We start from the raw sequence: 18,086 nt of genomic DNA, 5'->3' as shown, positions 1-18,086 counted from the left end.
AGAGAGTTTGTGTGTGTGTGTGTGTGTGTGTGTGTGTGTGTATGTCTGTCTCACACACACTTCTGGCCACATTTCCCTTGTGTCCTTCCCTTCCTGCCCCCAGCCCCCCTCTACTGTTGCCAGTCCTCGCTCCTTCCCCATCCCAAGACCCTTTGAGATCTCATTTTTGGCAGCTCAGGTCTCTGCCAGGTCTTTGTAAGCCCACCTCCTCCTTTTGGGACAGTCTTTCATGTAGTGCCCGATTTTCCCGCACACACGGCAGCACCGGTCATTGGGAGCCAGCTCTCCATCCGTCAATACTTTAGAATCAAAGAAGTATTCCTACAAAGAAAACCAGCTGCTGCTGGACTCTGCAGATCCCCCTTGCCATGATCCCACCCCATCTGAGAAAGGCAGCAGAGGCTCCAAGGTGCTGAGCCCAACAACTCACTGCTTCTCTCCCCACAAGAGGATAGAAAGGGGTGCCAAAAAGTTTCCTTCCATTGATGAACGCCTTCATGATGAAATTAGTCACTGGGTGGAGAAAGAAGGCAGCAAAGATCAGAAGCAAAGCCCAGAATTGCCCAGCTCTAGAACCACAGAGTGACTCTCATTTAGAACTTACTTTTTCTAGAGACTCCAGCACCAAGGTTATGATTCAAGTCAAAAGGATCTGAAAAAGAAGGGTTCCCTTTTTGAAGCACTTTGAACAGAAATCACCCTTCCGAGGGGCAGGAGAAGCAGCAGGGACATAGACAGTGAAGTGGGGGGGGGGGCAAGACTTCCTTTCCCTCAACTTCACTGTGCCAAGGCACAGTGAAGTTTGCTGCCTATTCACTGATCCCTAAGTAAATATCAGGCCCTTCCTCCCTGTGCGGCCTGGGACCCATCTGGCACCTGGGAGCACTCCTTCCTCCTATGGGCCTCTTTGGCAGAGCTATTTTTCTTCCCATCATGCCAAAGATAAATTTCCTTCTGCCTAGGAATACCCTTCCCAGTCCATCCTCTCAAGATCCGCCTCTGCCGGCCTCTTCCTTAAGGCACAATGGAATTTCTGACTCCAAAGGACAAACTCCCCTTTCTCCAGATTCTTCTTCTGACCCTCTGAAGCTCCCTATCCCACATCTCTTATTCTCCCTGGTCCAGGCCCTCATTCCTTCTTGCTGGTAACGGCTTCTTCCCAGGTCTGCCGGCCTCCAGACCATCTTCCGTTCCACCACGTCACCCCCTATTTAATAAACTCCAAGGACACCCTGGCATCTTCAGGATCTAACAGATGATGATCCAGTTTGACTCTGATTTTTTGAAAGCATCAATAATGATTTTCTTCTAGTTTGGCTTTTAGAGCCTTTGCATACTGGCACTCAGGAAATGCCCTAAGGATGATTTTTTTTTGTGGGGGGGGGAGCTTTTGTGGAATTGAGGGTATATCAACAGCCTGTTAGATTAAGGGTTTATTACATCTAAAGTATATAAAATACAATAAGGTTCCTGTCCTTAAGGAACTTACACTTGACAGGGAGATTCCACGTGGACAAGTAAATACAGGCTAATGGGGTGTGTGTGGGGGTGTCAGGGAAGGCCTCCTAGTAGGGACAGCATCTGAGTTGAACCTTGAAGATATCCGAGAATTCTAGAAGATGGGAGGGGAGGAGAGAGGTGTGCCAGGCATGCATGGCAGCCCAGGCCAAAGCACGAGGAGATTCAACAGGGACTCAATGGAATCAGCCTAATCAAATTCATAATGGGTGAAGGTATCTCTTGATTTTATTACATTCTTGGTAGTCTGAGAACAGAAGGGACAAGTCAGATGGTTGAGTGTGTTCAAACTACTTCAAGTTTTTGCATGACCACAACTTTGCCAGTGGAAAAGGGAAACTGAGGGAGCTTACTAAAGAAGGCTTAGATCCTATTAGTGAACTTAGATCTTGGCTCAGAAGCCTTCAGAGAGTATGAGAGCTTTGGAAGAGTCCCCGTGGGAAATAAGGGCTTCTTACTTTGAGGATTGATTTATTACTGGAACAAATGCATTCATTTGTTAAAAAAGAGAGTGTCAGAGAAGGCCTTACTGACATGAAATACCTAAAAGACACTTAAAACTCTCCTCTCCCTCCAATGGAACACACACTGACCACCCCAGGCCTACAGGTCCAGGTTGACAGATGATGGAGGAAACCCCCCGACTTCCTGTGGGGAACGGTCCCCTATGGATCCCTGGAGCGAGGTGGTGCCCACAGTCCCAGGGAAGCTGCCCAGCAATTACCTTCAATCGCAATGCATTTGGATGTCCACTGCTTCTCAAAGGTGGTCAGCAGCTTTTTCTGCCGGATGCTGATAACATATTCTTTGAAATCAAATTCTTCAGTGTAAAAGCGTAGCAGTCCCAACCAGAGCTCCCCCAGGGTCTCTGTGTTTTGGCCCAGGGAAGGCAAACGTTTTTTCTGGAGGGACAAAGAAATTTATTAGCAATGACCCAGCAGAGGGACAGTAGCTCCAAGTCAAAACTCCATCTTGGCAGATCTTATCACAAACAAGAAGCCTCTACTAGTTACCAGTTCCTCCATGTCATCAAAGAAGAAGGCATTCCACCCGTCCACCATCCGCTGGGGAATTTGTTTTCCATCGAAGATCTGTTGGAGACAAAGTGATTCTGCTTATTCACATGGGGCAGCTCATCTCCCAGACTGTCCTTTTAGCCACTTCAAAGTTAATTCCAAAGGGTAGCTAGGTGGCACACTGGACCTGGAGTCAGGAGGACCTGAGTTCAAATCTAGCCTCAGATACTTACTAATTACCTAGCTGTGCGGCCTTGGGCAAGTCACTTAACCCCACTGCCTTGCAAAAAAACCCACAAAAAAACAAAAAACAAACAAAAAAAAATAAAAGTTAATTCCAAATAATGATACCAGTAGTAATAACTCCTCTAAAAACACAGGACAGGATAGTATCAAAGAGTTCATGACTAGCTAAGGACATTTCAACAGGGGAAGACATGCCAAATACTCTATTAATACGGCATGTCTGGCTGGAAACTTGGCCTAGCCACAACCTTTGGAGGCAGGAGCCAAAATACTATGTCCATCTTACTGATGGAGAAAAGCCCAGAGGCTGAAGGGACTCACAGAGTCGGCAGGTCTCCTGCTTGTTCTGTGTTTGTGCCAGGCAGTGACAAGGTCTGACTGGGCTCCAACGGCCGGACTTCAAGCTTAGGTCTCCTAGAGACAGGTCTGCACTCCTCTGTGTGTATGTAACAGGGCAGATATATATGAAGTGGACAACATTGTTTCCTTCTCTTCTACCTCTCGCTCCAAATGACAAAGAAGATACAATCTTTGTGGCAGATATGGACACCTGAGCTAAGCAGCTTCCTGCATGGGCCAAGACCCTCTGTACCCAAACCCTCCATTCTTCCTCAGGAAGTGGGGAGCAGGGACCACCCTCAGGTCTCCTGAAATCAGGATAGGTCACTGACTTCCTTAGAGCTCCTAAGTCTTTCAAAACAGAACAGTTCTGGTTCTGTTCACTTTACTCAGTATTCTTAGAAGAGACTGGAAACTTTAGTCCAGGTTTCTCTGAAACATGTTCAAAGACCCATACTTGCTTAACCCCTCCTGCCCAGTGATAGGTGCCCCTTCTTTTCAGGCCACCACACAAAAGTGGCCATTCATATTCTTGTACCTGGGGGGTCCCTTCACTCTTTCTTTTGATCTCTTTGGGGTCAAAGGAGCACAGCAGTGGTCATTTCTGTGTCAAGGGCAGACCCAGTGAGGCTGACAGTTTTCTCTCTAATATGCTAGGGGGCCCTTCCTAACAAGATGACATACAGGGAAGAAGTGCAGGATTTGGACACATGATCCAATAGTCTTGGATCTCCACCCAAGGTCTTCAGTAGCTCAAACAGTCCAGGAGTCGAGGCCTCTGCAAAGCAGCCCTGCACATTGTAGCCTAAATCCTCTAGCAAGCTGGGGGGGGGGGGGGGGGGCTACTGAAGCATTCTATTGAAAAGAGAGCCTGCCAAATGGGACTCTTCATCTTGAGAAGGGGAGAGGAGTGAGTCCCCATGGAATCCCCTCTGCATTTCTGGCCTGGCACAGAGGCTTCACCATTTGAGGACTTCCCCACGAGCTCTCTTCCTCACCTCCTACCTACAAGTGTTTGTCCCTTTGCTGAAACTAGAACCAGACCCTCTTGGATGCTGAGGAGGCAACTACACGGTCTGACCACAGAAAAGTCAGAGAGCGATCGTGAAGAAAAGGACAGTCCTACACTCTGATAAACTGGGAATTGGCCAGAGAAAACATGGGGAGACCCAGCTTCGAGGGCTACTACTCCGGACTCAAACTGACCAAGGGATGGATGAGAACTCGTCAGACAGACAAAGCATTGACAATGAGGCAACCTGGGGGCCACAAGCTCTCACTAGGGACAGGCTGGTCACTTACGAGGTCTCGAGATGGAAAGAGAACCTGCGAAGAGTCAGAAAAATCCCAGCCCGTGCCATCCAGTTTTGTTTTTAATTGAACATTCTCTGGTGTATTCTCTAGACGACAGCTGGCATTGGTAGAACACTACAAGGTTTGCTAAGGGCTTACAAATATTCTCATTGGATCCTCACAACAACCCTGGGAGGGAGGGGCTATAATTATTCCCATTTTGCAGATGACGACACTGAGGCAGACAGAGGCCCTGTGACTTGCCCAGGATCACAGCGCTAGGAAGTGTCTGAGGCTGGCCATTTAGTTACACCTTATAAAAGGTCACAAAGCATTTTGATGTCTAAGCTACAGATATCATAGAACCCGTATACCAGCCAAGTTGGTCTGAGAAGGGCTAGGGGCTTCCTTCTGGCTCTCTCATGTTCCTTCACCAACACCCACCTCCTGTAGCACTGGGATGACAGGGGGTTCTCTCTGTTGCAGGAAATACAGCACCATGAGGATATAAGCATATGAAGACAGACTTCCTCTGGACGCATCACCGATGTCACAGCGCTAAAAAAAAAAAACATGAAGCGTAACTTAGGTGTGAGATAAGATGATGCCACTACCTGCTGGCAGGGCCAGAGGGCCATGAACCGCTGGTGGGCAGGATTCCCAGGGCAGAGATGAAGGCAGTGAAGGGTGAGGCAGCTAAAGTCAGGGACAGTCAGGACTGGAACCCTGAGCTCCCAACAAAGTTCAGCGTCCTTCTCATACTGTCTCAATAATATGAAACCTTTTCAGGTAAAATGAGCCTCTAAGCTCTAAACCTGGAAGTGAATTTTTAAATTTTTCTGAAATGTTTTGAACTACCAGGGTCACATTTACTCCCATAAGTAGGCTAGCAATGTGCAGAAAAGAGGTGGGGGCTGAGTTTCATTTTGGGGAGTGGTCTTAGGGAAGAGACCTAGTCATGGAAGCTTCCATGACCTTCTGGGGGGGGGGGGTTTCTAAGGCTGAGCAACCAGAGCTCTCAAAGCAGAGGGGAGGCCTGCCTGGGGCATCGAAGGCTGAGAATAGAGGCAGCCATGGGCACCACAGACTGGCCAGGAGAGGATGCTCTTCCTCACATGGACCCTCCAAGCCATCAAGGTGAACGGGGGTCCTCTGGGCTCAAAGGAATAGTGTGCACAAAGGCAGAGGGGGACCCCAGGGCACCCCCCCAGGGGCTTCCTCACAACCCCAGAAAGGGCCAGTCTAGTCCAAAAAACCTCAATATGGAAGGGCTTCTATTTTCTTGGAATGGGGCACCCCTCGATCATCCCCTCGGAAGAACAGTGTCGAGGCCCAACATATTGAACTTAACCCATCAACACAAGGGACAGAAACAGCAAAAACCAACAGAGGCAACACTGTCCAAGACTCACACTTCAAGCTTCTTGGGCAAAACAGTAGCAAGAACTACAAGCTTCAGTATGTTAAATTTTAAAAACATACTCCTCCCTCCAAAGTCTTCATGGGGTGTAGTCAAAATGGAAAAAAGAGGCAAACTTTGAGATGAATGAATTTGTGTGTATGTGAAGGAGAGTGAAAGGGGAGGGGGGGGACAAGGGAATGAGGAAAAAAAGAGGGGAGCGGGGAGTGAGCTCTCGTGGACCACTAACTTCCCTTCCTTATCCCCAAGGTCCCCAAATTGTACCACCTAACCTCAGAAACCCTTTGTAAACCTCATGTGTGAATTCCAAGGGTGAACTGAAATAAGATAACTTGAGATGCCAGAGGTCTCGGCAGAGCCTCCAGTCAACCTCCTAGGCTGCCTACCTTGGCGAACACTTTCATGGTATATCCCAAGTACTGCACCCGAGGATCGATAGCTGCATATGTCGCCAGCATTCTTGTGTTATGCTGAGCCTAGAAAAAAGCTTGGTGTTAGGAAACCTTCCAATCCAAGACAATGGTTCACAGCTCAGAAGCAACCCAAAGCTGTCCTAAGAGGGATGCAGGGTTCCCTATACTCCTCTTCATCAGATGAGGGGAAGGCCGGGCCCTGACAGACATGAGTACTCCAGAGCCAGCACCCAGGATGGGGAAGGGGAAGTGCCTGCCGGTTCTGGGACATCATTTCAAAGAGGGAGCATAGCAGAGCCTAGAGAGGCCCAGATCCAAGGGGGGTTGGGGGGTGACAGGAGCTGTCCTCCATGACCTTAGGGGGAGAGTTACGTGGCGTGAGGGCTCAGACTAGCTCACAGGCAGGGGATGTCAAGAAAAGTTAGTTCAAACACTGCCTCAGAGAGTTAATGGCTATGCCAACCCGGGCAAGTTGCTTAACCCCTCATGGCTCAGTTTCCCCGTCTATAAAACAGGGATCTGAACAGTACCTGCCTCCCAGGGTTCTAGTGAGGTCAGGAGTCTGAGGCATCTAGGGGGAGGGGGTATGGGTTGACAGGACCATTGCTCTTTCTACTGCTACAGATCTTGATCCAGGTGTGCTCTGCCACACTCCTGCCCCTCCCACCCTGTGAAGCAGCCCCCCAACTACCCTGCTTCACCTCAGAGCCAAACCCATGCAGAAGTACATCCCACGGAGCCTCAGGGACAGCTCTCACATCAAATAAGTCTCCTGGGTTAACATCTATAGTTCATTTTTATAGTTTTATTATCTTTTTTGAAGGGAAAGAGACTGTATAGAGGGCTGCTTATTGGAAAGCAATTTTTATTTTGTTTTATTAAAGAATAACTAGATCCTTCAGCTGCTCCTGCAGTAGCATCCTTCTGAGGCCCCTCACCCTCCTGGTTGTCTTCCCCAGCTTCTCAACATTCTTCCTAAAATGAGGTGCCCAGAATTGGATACCAGTCTCCAGGGCTGAGAACAGAGGGAATAAAGCCTCTCTGGTCCTGGGCAGTAGTCTGTCCTTCTGATTCTGCTCAAGGGCATAGATTTTAGTGCCACATAGTGCCCTATGAATCCAAACTGAGGTTGCAATCTGCTAAAAAAGCCTCAGAACTCTTCCACACAAACTGCTGTCTGACCCATTCATCCAGCTTGGACTAGGGAAGGGAGTTTTGGTAAATGAAACAGAATTTGGCATTCAGCCAAATTCACTTATCTTGGCTCATCTCCCTTTTAACTCTGTCTTTATATCTAACTCACTGATAAAAAAATATGAGCTGCTTCTGGTCCAGAGGAGCCCCTAATGGCCCTTGGTCTAAGGGGAAGTCATTGTTCTCTCAGGACTTGGAGTTAGAACTGGCCACATGAAGAAAGACTAGGCCTCTCTCCAAGCTCCTATCTTGGCCTTCAAGTCCACACCAATTATTTTGGGGTTTCCACAACAGACCAAGAAAAACTCACCAAGGTATTATACAAGCTGATGTCTCCTTCTAGTCCACTCCGCCTGTGTTCAAATTTCACAATAGGCACTTTGGCAGTAGTTATAGGCAAGATGTTTTTTAAACCTAATAAATAAAACAATTTCAGTGTATGAGATAATTTTCTCATGCAAACAATATACACATAGAGCCAAAATTTAAAACACATACCTGGATGTCGCTTAAGAATTTTTGCCAAACCTTCAATTATTTCCTTACAATTCAATTTCTAAAAAAAAAAAAAAATAATAATAATAATAATTACTGGGGTTTTATCCACCTAAATTGCTCCAACATACTGACTTAGTGTGGATTAACTCTGATGCCATGTGCCACTGGCAAAAGCACATTGGCAATGGAGAGTGATGGAGGACTACATTTCCATTCCATCCCTCAATTTCGAGAAAGTGAGAGGCAGCATGAGGTAGAAGAAAGAACACTGAACCAGTCTCAGGAAAGCAGGTTTCCAGTCCTGGCTGCAACACCTCCTATCAGTCCAGTCCCAGGAAACGACAACAAGAGACCCTGGGCACCTACATGACTTCTCTGCACCTCAATCTATAAATTTCCATCTGTGAAATGGGGGCAGTGGTCTGGAAGCCGGCCTGGGTGTCATTGGCCTGAGCAAGTGCAGACACTGATTGGCTGGGAGGCCGTGAACAGATCCCTTCATCTCTCGGTGCCCCCAAGCAGTCCACTGCACAATGCCCCTTGGTCAGCACTTGCCCAAGAGGTCCTCCAATGCACCCTGCAAACATCTCCTGCATTCATGGTAACTGGCATGGGAGATCCCTACTGGGGGCACGGGCTGTGTTTTTGCCCCTTCTCATAGGGACTTTTTTTAGTCAGTACCTCGATCTTCGCCTATGGATGTGAGTAAGTGTCAGACGTGGGATGGAGAGTGCCCAGGACAGACTGAGCGACTTTCCTGACTTCTCTGAGAGGGTTACTCTGCTGGTGGATCAAGCCCATGGCTTTTTCTTAAATTTTATTTATTTAAGGCAATAGGGTTAAGTGACTTGCCCGTGGTCACACAGCTAGGTAATTATTGTCTGAGGCCAAATTTGAACTTGGGTCTTCCTGACTCCAGGGCCAGCACTCTGTCCACTGCGCCACCTGGCTGACCCTAAGTCTGTGTTTTAGTTATAATCTGTCTGGATTTTTAGCAAATGAAGTTTTGGTAAAACTCGGTGTCCTGGAGCAAGCTTAGCTGAACTCTCTCCCCTGGAGCCCTCCAGTTCTACTACCGCTGGCTAGGGCCCAGCTTTCTGGGCATGTCTGGTGATGTCTCCATTCTTCCTAACATTCTCTATGTCTATGACATTGTCAGCACATCCTGAGCCCACAATCTCTAGTCTTCAAAGGGAGGCCTTGGGGATCCCCTATTCCAACCTATACCCGGTGACAGAGGTCTTCCTACCCACCAGGGGGCTAGGCCTCTGTCTTGACCTGGTCAGGACCCTACAACATGGATTTGAGAAGATGTTCCTAGAATCCACAAATCCTCCAAGTCCCTGCCAGCCATGGGAGACACACCTTGGGTTATGAATAGGCTAGCTAGCTTTTCACGCCACAAGCACCAAGCTGACCAACTGGGTTGTGAGCCCAGGAGTCCTGGAGAAGAAGAGCTTCTCTGCATTACCCTGAATTTTTAAAAAAAAATGAGCCAATTTTTCTCCTTTCTTATTCAAGAGATTACAGAATCATCCCCAGAAAGAACCTGGCCTAGCCCCCCATGACTATTCCTGTTCTAACACTTCAGGATTATTCCCAAGACCAATGAAACCAAGAATCTCTCTCCCCTCCATAATGCACTCTCTCATTCTCCAGCACAACTCTGTACAGACAACTTTCCCTTTTCCAAGAGCAAACACAGAAGTAGTGACTAAAAATACATCACATTTTCTGTTATACAAAAATAGCTAAGATTACAATCTTTTCTTGGATAAAAACCCCAACTCAAGGTCCCCTGTGCCAACTCCTTCCGTTTCATGACGTGCATGGAAAGTAGGCAGCCCAGAAGTGAACATACGTATGTGGCATCCCTTGCAGCTTCTCCACAGAAGGCGAACCAATGAAGGAAGGAGGCAGAAACAACTGCCATCTTTAGAGGGTCACCAAACAAGAGTGACTTTTGGAAGGGTCCTGTTCTCCTGTTCTTCCTCAATTTGGCAGGATCAGCAGGTGCCAACAGAATGAGGAGTGTTCCCTTTGGATGAAGGACTGGTTTGCCCAGGGAGCTGCTGGAGGTGGTCAGCCTCTGGTCCCCCTTCCACCTTTGAAGCCTTGGGTTCTCTCCCCAGGGCTGTGGGTTGGTATAAGGGGGAAGGGCAGTTCCCCTCCAACTGCTGGGGGCCACACCAAATGGTCCTGTAGCCCTGATGCTGAGTCTCCTGACCCTAATCCTTTTTCTCTGCTCCAAGACACCACCTGGGGTTCAGGGCTTCACCACCCACCTTCACCTCACAGGGGACCTTCAGCTATTTTGACTGGATTACTGTTACATGGAATTATTATGCACATGTAAAAATAAGGTCATTTCTAAGCACTTGAGCTTAGGTAATATTGACCCAGGTGCTGGGATCTGGTCTTTACAGACCTTTACCGGCCTTCACCCGTGAGGAGGGTGCTAATGGGATAGAAGCTACCAGGGAGCTAATGGAGGGGAGGGACCAGGGCTTGTGTGGGTCAGTAAGCTAGCTGGTCCACAAGCACTTACTAAGGATTGGCAGCAGCAGGGCACATCCTAACAAGGAGGAGGCAACACGTACCCCACCCCCCCCAGGGACATCCAAGATGTACAGAGCACAGGGTGGTCATCTAACCTCCTTGGAAGCTCCCTGCACTCTAGGGCTGGCCAGAGTAGGCTGGCAGAGTCTGCAGTCTCTTGGTGTCTCTCCAGATGTGAACGGGCACCCCTTTAACTCGTGGCCCTACAGAATGCCACTTTTCCTCCCTCATACCACCATCTATGGGAAGCATTTCCTGATCCCACCCTGACCCCCCCAGAGCTCCAGGACTCTTCCTCATTAGGCTGTAGGCCTGGTTCTGGGCATACTCAGTTAGGTTTGTGATTCTCCTCCTCCCTGTGGACCCTGGATGACTTCCCCACACGATGCCTGGGCTGGAGGGAGTCTTTAGATAGTCTTAGAGAATCCAACACTATGGGAGGTTAACAAATGTTTGAATTCCCTTGAATGGATGGATACAAAAACTTCTTACAGCAATACTACCTGCCCCATGATGCCCCATGAGGCTCAGGGTTACCTCGGCATTTTCATGTCCATCAAGTGTCATGCAGATGTCAAGATCACTGTCACGGAATCCAAATCCATTCTTTGAAGAACCAAATAAGCAAAGTCTGGCCTTTTCTAATAAAAAGAAAAAAACAAAGTACACCAGGGCTTATCCCCAGCTTCCTGACACTCCAAAGAGTGGGATTAACAGGGAGAACTGAGTGAAATTCTTGTATTACAAAGGGCAGCAGACATGAGGAATAATGAAACTAGGAACAGGTCCTAGACAGAGGGTTTGAAAATGTCCAGACCTCTCTCTGGATGGACAGAGAAGAAAGGGGTTAACTAAGGCTGAGTTTGTTCCCCTGCCTCCTGGGCTTCAGTGGGATAGGGAGGGAGAAGAGAGCCAGGTCCCCCAGAGCAGCACTGAGAACCAAGCTGAGATCAGGACCACCAGCTCATGTGCACCTCGGTGAAACCTCAGCTTTGAGGGTTCTCGGGCCCTGACAGGGCAGGATGGCTGGGCTGAATCACTGTGAAGATAATGTGAACTCCTCCAGGAATCCTCCTCAGATTGCTCCAGCCAGAAGATAACCTTCCCTACTTATCAACACCTCATGGCTGAGGACCTCTTCTAGCCATTCAGTTAAGGATCTGTATGCCTTTCACTTGCCAACTAGCCCTTGGAGTAGGGACTATCTTTTTTCCATTTCTGCCATTCAATGCCTAGTCTACTGCTTGGCAGGGACAAAAGTACTTTTTTTTAGCAAGGCAATGGGGTTAATAAGTGACTTGCCCAAAGTCACACAGCTAAGAAATTAATAAGTGTCTGAGGTCATATTCGAACTCAGGCCCTTCTGATTCCAGGGCCAGTGTTCTATCCACCTTAGCGACTCCTGATGAAGTACTTTTGAAATAGAATTTTGAAACATGTGATCATACCTACTGTCTAAAAAATTTTACTAAAGAAAACCAAAGATTTAAGTTGAGGTTCTGGATTACAAATTGCATTCTTTCAATAGACTAATTTCTTTCTTTGAAAAAAATCATGAACTTGTTCCTACTAGCCACTCCACTGCTTTTGTCGAATTGAAGGCTCCCCTTTGAGAGGTTAATCCACTCTTGTTGAAGCTTGAAAATCACTGGTTTCCTAAATATCACCTTGGTAAACCAAGGGTGAATCTTTCCTTTAAGTAAGTAAGCAAGCAAGCAATTTTTTCCCACAATTTTTTCTTATTACTCATTTTACCTCATTCAGTTTTGCTTCCATTCCATCAGAGAATGAGGACAGGAGGGCCCTTTGAGATGCTAGGTCACAGGCCCAGAGGTCATGGAACCACTGGCCAAGGTTGTGAAACTCAAAAAAGCACAGTCAGGGGGCAGCTAGGTGGCACAGTGGATAGAGCACCGGCCCTGGAGTCAGGAGGACCTGAGTTCAAATTCGGCCTCAGACATTTGATAATTGCCTAGCTGTGTGACCTTGTCACTTAAGCTGTGTGACCTAAGTCACTTAACCCCATTGCCTTGTAAAAAAACAAATGAAAAGCACAGTCAGAATCTGAACCCAAGGCTCTTTGAAAATACCACCAAGTATTGTTTTGATTGAACTTCACTTTCCCAAACACCTGCACAGGAATTCAGATGGCCTTGTTGAAATCTCAGATTACAGAGGTTTGCAAGGGACTGATGAAAGCTTGCACCACGAAGGACGGGGGTGTCACTGTGGCAGGTCAGATCCTTTAAAGCATAAAGCACAGACTGGTTGTAAGTGAAAGGGAACTTGGGACTCTCATCATCTCCCATATGAACCCAAGTCAGGGAATGGAACACAAACTAAGTTAAAAGCTGACCACTCATCATCAGTATGCTGAGCCCAATGATCAATCCTTCTTCTCTCTCTCCAAATATGACCATATGTCCTTACATATTAAAGATCAGCTCACTAGGAAAATGAAATCAAAAACATACCATTATATTCTTTTTGAATAAACCGTTCCAAACTGGCTAAAATTTGCTCTCTGCTTTGCTGTTCAGAAAATGGAGGTGATAGTTCATCTGAAAGGTAAAGAAATTAGAAACAATGAAATATGACAATGCATTTGATTTTTTAACTAAAGCCTCTTCTATATTCCTCATTATTGCTACATTTAGGGGAAAGACAAGTGGAAAAGTAGCTTGCAAGCTCTTCTCTATTTCCTCTTACCAACCATCAATACTGTCCTCACATGACGCCTAACTGAACCTCATCATTCTCAGCATGGGTCCTCCACTTTGCAGCCAGGTCTGACACTTCACTACCCCCCAGAGAGTGGAATAGATTTGTTCTTTCTTATCGCTCATGCCCATTACAAGGAGAATGTTTTTTCCCTTTTCCTTCAAGGACAAGGGCCTAAACTTATCCTTCCCCGAAGTCTTCCTTAATCATTGCTCAAACCTTCAATGGCTTTCTCTCCCCCTGAACCCTTAATAGTATTCTCGAATGGACCCCACAATTCAATAGATTTTATAATTGGTATTATTTTCTGATTCTTGTTCTCAAGCAAGTTAGTAAATTCTTTCAAAATGAGAAACTTTTCTTTCTCTGATAGAGAGGAACCTAAGTCTCTTCAATATTTCTTGACCAACTCATGGATGCACATTGAACTTTGAAATATCTATCAATGTGTTATTGCCAAGCCAGACAACAAGGCACCTTCTAAAACCCACAAACAACTATTTGTACCCAACACCAAATTTTGTACTATTGAAACAAATGGGAGAGGGAAAGTCAGGCTCTAGGTACAATTCAGTTCTAGTCTGTCCATCCGTCCGTCCTTCCTTCCTTCCTTCCTTCCGTCCTTGCTTCCTTCTTTTTTTTTAGCTTTTTGCAAGGCAATGGGGTTAAGTGGCTTGCCCAAGGCCACACAGCTAGGTAATTATTATTGAGTGTCTGATGTCAAATTTGAACTCAGGTCCTCCTGACTCCAGGGCCAGCACTCTATTCACTATGCCACCTAGCTGCCCCTATAGTTCTAGCTATTTCTTGTAAAAATGTACTCACCAAAGCATTTTTTACACACTAGATCAAGTATATCCCGAAATCGGTATGTCATTGGTGGTAGCGGTTTAAGATCAATTTTCTTGAAATCATCCGGGCAGTCATTTTTGGAATGCCCATCTCGCTTGCAGATGCTGCATACAATAGTTGGAGGCTGAAGAGAAAACACACATACACACAAAGAAGAAGAAAAGCTACTAAGCCTTTGGAATATCATTTCCCAGCCAGGAAATTCCTTGTAGATGAGTCCAAAGCATGTATACTTCAGCTTTGATTAACTATGCTAAATAACTGAGGAAAACATATATGATTAAGCATCAGAATGAATAAAATAAATCTCCTTTGAACCAACAGCTTAAATTGCTGACGCATGAATAGTAAAATGTACATTAAGTAACTAAATGACCAAAAAAATGGGTCCAGAAAATAATATGTTTAAAGAATCAAAGGGCATGGAAAATTCAAATGTCTTTATTAACCCTTAATAAACAGCTGATCAATTAACCATCAGAAGTAAAAAAGCCACTCTATAATATTCTAGTAATTAACGAAATAGATTAATTTTAAATAATGGGTTTCTCATACTATCATTCTTTGTAGTGAAAGATCCAGTGAGGAAAGAGGGTCAAGGCACATTAACTGCCTCCTTCTCTGAGACTCAGACAATGGATTAGTGAATAAAAATGCAAAAACCACAGTAATAATAACAATGATGATGATAGCAGTAACATGTGCTGGGCACTGTACTGTTTATATTTCCTGTTAAATAAGAAATTTCTACCAAGACTGTCCTCTTTTCTATAATCACACTGCCTCAATCAATCCATCCCTTGGCATGGCACTCCATGTGATGCTGAAGGATAGAGGCCTTTTCATGGTTTGTCAGAGATAAGATCCTTTTTTTTCCTTAATAATCTATTGAGCTGACATGATACCAATTGTATCATACATGAATTAGAGCTCATATCAAATTGAGTTTAGTTACAAATACATCATCTGAAGTAATCTGACTTGGTAAAAATACTATGTACCTTTCTTCATTTGACATTTGGAATTTAAATGCTTTTGAAAAACAAGTGCATGTAAGGCAAATTAATAAAGCCGGAAGGAAAATAAACCATAGAAGTTCCAGGTAGTTAAGAGGTAGCGAAGACTAGAGAGGGCATATTCATCCAAACAGTTCCCCTTAGCACCACATGGTAATGATAAGGTCATCACCCCACTCATATACCAGGCTCTTTCTGCCCCTTTCAGGAAAATAACACTCAGAGAAATCCATTTTCTATTGTATGACAAACTCTCTTTGGCCACCAGATCAAGGATCACTCAAAGTTCAATTTCAAATCTTTTAAAAATTTAAATGTCAGTGCCAAAAGGAGTCCAACTTCTTAATTTTATAAATGAAGAAATAATAACCTATTGGTTTTTCTTCCTTTGACCTGCCACCCCTTATGAAGTCCTCTTTTTCTTTCTTTTTTTTTAAAGGTTTTTGCAAGGCAGTGGGGTTAAGTGGCTTGCCCAAGGCCACACAGCTAGGTAATTATTAAGTATCTGAGGCCGGATTTGAACTCAGGTCCTCCTGACTCCAGGACCGGTACTCCATCCACTGTGCCACATAACCATTCCCAAAGCCCTCTTTTTCTTCCCCACCATCATCTTCAATTTCCTAACCCCTCCACTCTCTCTTAGGTCATCTACCTGAACTAGGCCTGTCACTTCTCTTCACCCCATCTCCACCCCTTGGTGAACTCAGTTCAACTCTACCCTATTCTCTTCTCTTGAGTCCTTAGCCCTTGTTCCCTTCCATGTTTCTGCCTTAAATCATTTCCGGCATCTATCACTTCCCTCCTATACATGTGGCACTGAATGAAGGTGGAGAAAATCACATGCTTCCTGTTAAATAAGAGATTTCTACCAAGCCTACCTGAGTCCACTACAGATTTATGTTACACAACCTCAACTGGACCCTCCCATCTGCTTGGCAAATCTGCTACCCCTCCCTTGTCAGCTCACTCTCCCTTCTCCACCCAGATCTCCCAAACCTTCTCATCCTTCACACCTCCCAGGGTTTCCCCTCATCCCACTCTCTCAGGGGAAACTTTTGCCTTCTAGTTTATATGAAGGAGGAGGAGGCCACTCCTTTTCTCCTGTCACTCAGGTGCCTTCTGCCCCTTGTCTCCTCCTTCACCCCACTCTCAGACAAAGAGGTGGTCTCATTCCTTACCAAGGCTAACCCTGCACAAGTTATCTTGTTCCATTCCACTTCCTCCAGCAAACTGCCCCCCCATCATCTCTATTCTCACTTATTTCAATGTCTCCTTGTCTACTGGCTCCTTCCCCACTGCCTACAAACATGCCCATCTCTCTTCTATCCTGAACCCCTCTTCCATCCCTGCTAACTATTGCCCTTATCGCCCCTGCCTTTTGTAGTTTGAACTCTTGGAAAGGGTCATTTACAACTGGTGCCTCTACATTCTCTTCTCAAGCCCTTACTCCTGCTTCTGATCATGTCATTCCAGCATAGCTGTTCTAAGTTAAATGATCTCTTAGCAAATCCATTGGGTTTTTTTTTTTTTTCAAATCCTCCTTCTTGACCTCTCTGCAGTCTCTGACACTGTCAATCACCACCCCCTCCTTGGTACTCTCTTGTCTCTAAGTTTTCAGGATACCCCTCCTGCTTCTCTGACCACTCCTGGTGGATCTTGCTCCAGATCCCACTCTCTAACCATAGGAGTCTTTCAGAGTTCTTTCCTGGGCCGCCTTTTCTTCTCCCTCCATACTCCTTCTCCTGGTGATCCTATCAGCTCCCATAAATTTAATAACCATCTCTATGCTGACGAGTCTTCAAATCTATCTTTCCTGCCCCAGCCTTTCTGCTGACCTCTGATCTCAATCTGTCTTTCAGACATCTCAAACTGAATGCTCAGGAGACAAAGTCAAAATGTCCAAAATAGAAATCACTAGCTTTCCCCCTAAAGCCTGCCTTCCCTATCACTCAGAGGGCACCGCTCTCCTTCCAGACCCTAGGAGTCACCCTGGACTTCTCACTCTCCCTCACATCTCCACATCCAAGGCCTGTTGATGTCACCTCTGTGGCATCTCTTGACTAGCCTTCTCTCCTGCCCCACCCTCATCCCCTCACTATAGTGGTGATCCCCTGGACTACTGCAATAGTTGCCAGGAGTCCTGCCCAAGTCCCTCTCCTCTCCACTCCACCACCAGTGATTTTATAAAATGTAGGTGTAATTGTGAGGCCCTCTTACTCCAGAGGCTCCCTCTTGGCTCCAGCTGGGCCTTTAAGGCTTTTCCTAACTGGGCCCCCTGCTGCTCTTGCCAGCCCCGCCCCCCCCCCCCCCAACATGTCCTCGTTGAGCCAAGAATGAGACATTCCATTCAGTGGCTCTGGGCACTTTCTTGAGCTGACCACCATACCTGGAACACTCCCTGGCTTCCTTTGAGTCCCAACTAAATGCAGACTTGTACAGGAAGCCGTCTCCAACCCCTCTTAATTCTAAGGCCTTTCCTCTTTTGGTTACTTCTAGTCATCCTGTCCACAGTTCTGCAGATCTTTGTTTACAGTAAGTTCCTTGAGGGCAGGGCTCTTTGTTTTTGCTGAATTCCCAGCACCTCATACAGAATTCATTATTGAATGAATGAATGAAGGTGGGAGCAAAGGAGTTGACTCCAAAAGTTTTACTTCCAACAGGATTTCCTAGGCCCTGAGAGCAAGTTTCTGATGACATAATGTATTACTGGGTCACAGCATCCTAAATCTAAGGTTGATAGGTCCCTGGAGGGCCATCTAGTTGAATCCCTTCATTTTTACAGATGATTTTCCTGGGATCCCACTGAGGCAGAATTTAAATGGGTCTTTTTTTGGGGGGAGGGGGCTCCCTAGTTTTAAGAACAATCTGAGTGCCATTGCCCTGGTTAGGCAATCAACAATTTATGCTCCTTTTATACTTATCATCTCATTTATTTTTTGCAAGGTAATGGGGTTAAGTGACTTGCCTAAGGTCACACAGCTAGGTAATTATTAAATGTCGA

The 18,086-nt window shown here is 46.1% G+C and overlaps 1 protein-coding gene across 12 annotated transcripts in view; it reads right to left on the bottom strand.

Moving 5' to 3' along the window:
- TUT4 (terminal uridylyl transferase 4) overlaps positions 1-18,086 on the bottom strand; it is an 82,728-nt gene that overhangs the window by 22,392 nt on the left and 42,250 nt on the right. For all 12 annotated transcript variants that reach the window (XM_074221431.1, XM_074221433.1, XM_074221425.1 and 9 more), the window contains 12 exons: positions 14,043-14,193; positions 12,971-13,057; positions 11,034-11,137; positions 7,938-7,995; positions 7,750-7,853; positions 6,219-6,308; positions 4,857-4,970; positions 2,532-2,609; positions 2,243-2,420; positions 605-652; positions 431-513; positions 206-321 (listed from right to left, as the gene is read on the bottom strand). In XM_074221431.1, coding sequence (XP_074077532.1) covers positions 206-321; positions 431-513; positions 605-652; positions 2,243-2,420; positions 2,532-2,609; positions 4,857-4,970; positions 6,219-6,308; positions 7,750-7,853; positions 7,938-7,995; positions 11,034-11,137; positions 12,971-13,057; positions 14,043-14,193 — 1,211 coding nt within the window. The remainder of the gene's footprint in view (positions 1-205; positions 322-430; positions 514-604; positions 653-2,242; positions 2,421-2,531; positions 2,610-4,856; positions 4,971-6,218; positions 6,309-7,749; positions 7,854-7,937; positions 7,996-11,033; positions 11,138-12,970; positions 13,058-14,042; positions 14,194-18,086) is intronic.

The sequence above is a fragment of the Macrotis lagotis genome, chromosome 2 (assembly GCF_037893015.1).
Source record: "Macrotis lagotis isolate mMagLag1 chromosome 2, bilby.v1.9.chrom.fasta, whole genome shotgun sequence".
Lineage (NCBI taxonomy): Eukaryota > Metazoa > Chordata > Mammalia > Peramelemorphia > Peramelidae > Macrotis > Macrotis lagotis.
This window is presented reverse-complemented; position numbering and strand designations above follow the sequence as displayed.